The sequence below is a fragment of the Corythoichthys intestinalis genome, chromosome 15 (genome assembly GCF_030265065.1).
Source record: "Corythoichthys intestinalis isolate RoL2023-P3 chromosome 15, ASM3026506v1, whole genome shotgun sequence".
Taxonomy (NCBI): Eukaryota; Metazoa; Chordata; class Actinopteri; order Syngnathiformes; family Syngnathidae; genus Corythoichthys; species Corythoichthys intestinalis.
The window spans coordinates 19,171,135-19,175,446 of NC_080409.1; the positions used below are offsets into that span (position 1 = coordinate 19,171,135).

The following is a 4,312-nucleotide window of genomic DNA, read 5'->3' on the forward strand; positions in this document are numbered from 1 at the left end:
ATTGCTCCAAAGTGCTCTCAAAGTTTGTTGCAAAAACAGCTGATGATGAATGTGTGCCATTCTCCATCTCTGACCAAATAAAACCTACATAGTGTTTCTTTTCTGCGTCCAGTATACTTGTCGGTGTAAATGAAAGTTTGTTTTCATGAATTATTTGCGCAAAATGTCAATGACTATTGTTTGCTGCTTAAGGCACGTGGCTCCGCCCCCCGGTGTTTGTCATAAACCTGGCTCCTGGCTCCAATAAACCCGGGCTAAGAGCGCCCTGGGCTCGCCTCCTTCTCCAAGGCGATCAATAGGATCTCAGGCGCACTCCAAGCCCTCTCTTACGTAGACACCCAACAAGGAGAGAGCCGATACAACAACACGCTTGATCTGCTCCAACACAAAAAAATCTACCTGCTTTCTGAATCATGTCGTTGAGCCCAAAGCACACAACGCCTTTTTCAGTGACAGATATTTTGAGTCCAATCGAGGAGACCTACAAGAAGTTTAGTGCCATGGACGGCGCAGGGAACCTAACCTCTCCACTGGGAGCCTACCGGCAGCCTCAGGTGTCTCAGAGCGGCATGCAGCAACACTCCATGGGCCACAACGGCGGCGTGGCTGCCACCTACCACATGCCGCACTCCGTGTCCCAGTTCTCCCACGGCGCCATGGGGGGATATTGTAATGGGAGCATTGGCAACATGGGAGAGCTGCCGTCCTACCAGGAAAGCATGAGGAATAGTGCTGCAGCAACAGGCTGGTACAGCACCAACCCTGATCCAAGATACTCCACCAGTAAGTGCGCTGTTGCAGGACTTGCTTGCCACATCTTTTTTTATTCGACCTGTACATACTCTTCGAGATGAAAAAAAAAAAAGCATAACGCACGCTTAGTTTACTTTATGAATTAATAAAACACACAAGTGGATCTAACGTATTTAAACTGAATCGAGCATATAGCATACAGGGATAACATTAATGCTCCTTATTGCAAATCGCCCTCTATTATTATTACTTTTATTATTATTATTATTATTATTATTATTAGTGTATTTTTATGGTTTCCATTGTTTTTAATAATCCAATCATCTATTTTAAAATATATATCATTATAAACGCCGAACATACAATGGTCGAATTCGTCTTGTTTTTTTTTTTTTGGTTTTTTTTAGTTAGTTATTTTATTTTAATTTCAGTTTTGTTTTTTTTTTGTTTTTTTAAATAATGCATAAATACAAGAAGAGTCGCGTTTTTTTTTTTCTTTATACGGTAATTATTGTATTGGCGATTAAGCTTTATGGCCCGTTTTTACTTTTTAATATTGACGGCGTGTAAATCACACGCACTATCATGAAATAGGAGCGCTGGTATATTTTGTTACTCAACCAGTATACTTCAAACTTGATTAAACCCAAAAATGAAAAAAATGGGGGGGAAAATATTGAAGAAAAAAATGAAAATAATTATCCTTGTCTAATAAAATTAGAAGTGAATATTTTTTAGGATAGGGTTCGTGTTAAAGATCGATTTAAACTACAATCAGAGATAACTTATAAACTCGCAACAAATAAATCAAAGTCCTAAATAATGTACTTTATTAAAAGTTTGTTATTTTGTTATCATAAAGAAAATCGACTTTACTATTTATTTATTTATTTTAAATTTTTAATACAATGCGCAGGTTTTAACACAAGCTTAAGAAAAAACGGTGATGTGCTCTTGTGTTGATTGAACGCACACATATATGTATGCCTGTTGTATGTATATGTTTAAGTTTCTAGATTCATGGGACCTTCCACAGGTATGAACATGGCGGGCATGGGGGGTCTCGCGGGGATGGCGGACGCCTCAAAGTCCATGCCGGCCCTCCACGCTGCGCCCAGGAGGAAGCGGCGGGTCCTCTTCTCCCAGGCTCAGGTCTACGAGCTGGAGCGGAGGTTCAAGCAGCAGAAGTACCTGTCAGCGCCGGAGAGGGAACACCTGGCCAGCATGATTCACCTGACGCCGACTCAGGTGAAGATCTGGTTCCAGAACCACCGGTACAAGATGAAGCGGCAGGCCAAGGACAAGGCGGCGCAGCAGCTGCAACAGCAGCAGCAGCAACAACAACAGCAACAGGACGGGAGCATGTGCCAACAGCAGGCCCAGTCCCCGAGGCGCGTAGCCGTGCCGGTTCTTGTAAAGGACGGCAAACCCTGTCAAAACGCATCCAACACGTCGACGCCGAACCAGCAAACCGTGCAGCAGAGCCAACAGAACCAACAACAGAACGGGGCCGCAGTGGTGCTGGGTCAGCACCAAAACCAGCAGCAGGTAAATGATTTGGACCTTGAGGAGATGTCGCCCAGCCCCCCATCGCTGCACAGCCAGCTCAGCATGGCCCAAATAGACACTTCTGCTGTAGATTACACCAGTAATATGGTCAGCTCGAACCTCCTCTACGGCAGAACGTGGTAGGACACGCTGCAGTTTCCTTTTCTATCAACCTGCGGAGGATGAGCCCATTTCACACATGCAGATAGACATAAAATAAAGAACATGGTCCGAAAAAAATAAGACAAAAAGTGAGGGCCTCGGGGCAGTACAGGCCAGCTGATCAGGGCACATTTTCTTGACATCTCTCGTGAAGGGAGTCTATTTTTGAACATTACACATATGGCTGACCCTTGAAAAGCAATCAAGACGCTTTGGACCCCTTTTGTAATTTTTTGGACCTCCCTCACGATGTTTTAATTCTAGTCTATGTTTGAAGAGAAAAGAAAAAAAGAAAAAAAACGATAAGGAGTTGAAGTCACCAACCAGGAATTTTGTCATATGGATATTGTAAACTAATGTATTCAATTAGACATCTGAAATGAAATAGGGACTTGTATATTTGGCTAACAAGAATACGTTTAACTGTATAATAATCGTTATTTGCGTCCACTTTTATGTTTTCTTTATTCTTTTGTAAGTTAAAACGATCAAATGGAGCTGCTGTACATGTTTCAATACAAGTAAACAATAAGAATAAATAACTTGAAGTGTGAGAGCTATTTCTGAGGAAGTTTTTTGTTCATTCTTTTTTTTTTTTTTTAATTTTTTTTTTTTTTTTTTAAGGAATCTGTTTTGAAGTGCATTTTCATTATGCTGAGACTGTGACCAAATTGAGAAGGAAAGCAAGGTCGATGAGGGAGCCAGTATTGTTCAGATGACATTTTGGAGGACTGTCTTTTATACTGGATGCCTGCAATAAATCCAAGACCGGAACCGACCATCTTAAAAAGTCATTAACAACCATTAACTATGGGGTGGGGGGGGGTTACGGAGACTCCTGCATACCCCATGAATACATATAACATTTACGTCCTCTAATAATATCCAGTCCTTTTTGATTTACTAATCCTTATCCTACTTTAACAGGCTGTCTTTTCCTAAAATTAGACACTTTGATTACGAGTGCAAGATTGCATGGGCAATTATTATTATAATGTTATAACTAAATTCATAGATCTTAATTATTTTTAAAATAGTGTGTTGAACATATGTTAAATAGAAATAGAAAAGTGATTATTCTTGAATATTATTTTTTTATTATTTATTTGAAGTGTGTAAATTATATAGATACAAATGTAGAAAAAATACTTTGGAATGCAAATTCTGAAATTAGGTAAAAACGAGGCCGCATATGCTGAACTGATAGTATATGTAAATTGTTGCTTGTACCATTTGGTCTTTTTCAGGTGTTTGATGTTTCACGTCTGAAATTCTGAAATAATTCTGGAAATTCAAGATTATATATTACATTTCCATATTCATATGAATAACACAGATTTGATGCATTTCATGTTATTATTAGTACCATATTATATTTAGCTTGATAATAAGACAAAAGCAATAAATTTATCAGATTTATTGAACAGCAACCCTCACATACATGCACGTGAACACACAAGTATGCAATCAATCTATTTTAAAGATAAATGATTTGTGAAAAGCATCTCCAAAGTGTTTAAGCTCATCACTGGTGTTGGCATGTCCTCCAAAAGTAACAGCTGATAATAACATCCAACATTTTTCCTGTGGTCATTCAAACATGTTTGAAAATGACTTGTGGAGCCCTTTCAGTGATGACACCCTGCGATAATGATGATGGCTATCAGTGTGTCTCAATGGAGACCTTGGAGAGCCTCCATTTCCTGAGCCCTTCACATACCTGGCAGCTGTATGTATATGTGCCATCATCCCTACACTCCAAGGGCGATCAGAGCCAATATGCACCTGACATTTGAAATTGGGCGCAACAAGTCTGTCTGAAGGGAGTTGGATAAAGGCATTAAACAAC

The 4,312-nt window shown here is 39.9% G+C and overlaps 1 protein-coding gene across 2 annotated transcripts; it reads left to right on the plus strand.

Moving 5' to 3' along the window:
* Positions 1 to 318: 318 nt before the first annotated feature.
* nkx2.4a (NK2 homeobox 4a) lies at positions 319 to 3,012 on the plus strand. 2 transcript variants are annotated; one of them, XM_057859748.1, is made up of 2 exons: positions 319 to 783; positions 1,763 to 3,012. In XM_057859748.1, exons 1-2 carry the CDS (start codon positions 414 to 416, stop codon positions 2,443 to 2,445), a joined length of 1,053 nt encoding a protein of 350 aa, XP_057715731.1. In that variant the 5' UTR covers positions 319 to 413; the 3' UTR covers positions 2,446 to 3,012. The 2 variants fall into 2 exon arrangements, with proteins under 2 accessions (XP_057715731.1, XP_057715732.1); XM_057859749.1 differs by having other exon boundaries at positions 1,790 to 3,012.
* The last annotated feature ends 1,300 nt before the right edge of the window (positions 3,013 to 4,312 follow it).

Coding starts and splice junctions, on each gene's coding strand:
- nkx2.4a (XM_057859748.1), top strand. CDS start 414: ATGTCGTTGAGCCCAAAGCACACAACGCCTTTTTCAGTGACAGATATT. Junction 784..1,762: donor TGATCCAAGATACTCCACCA/GTAAGTGCGCTG, acceptor TATATGTTTAAG/TTTCTAGATTCATGGGACCT.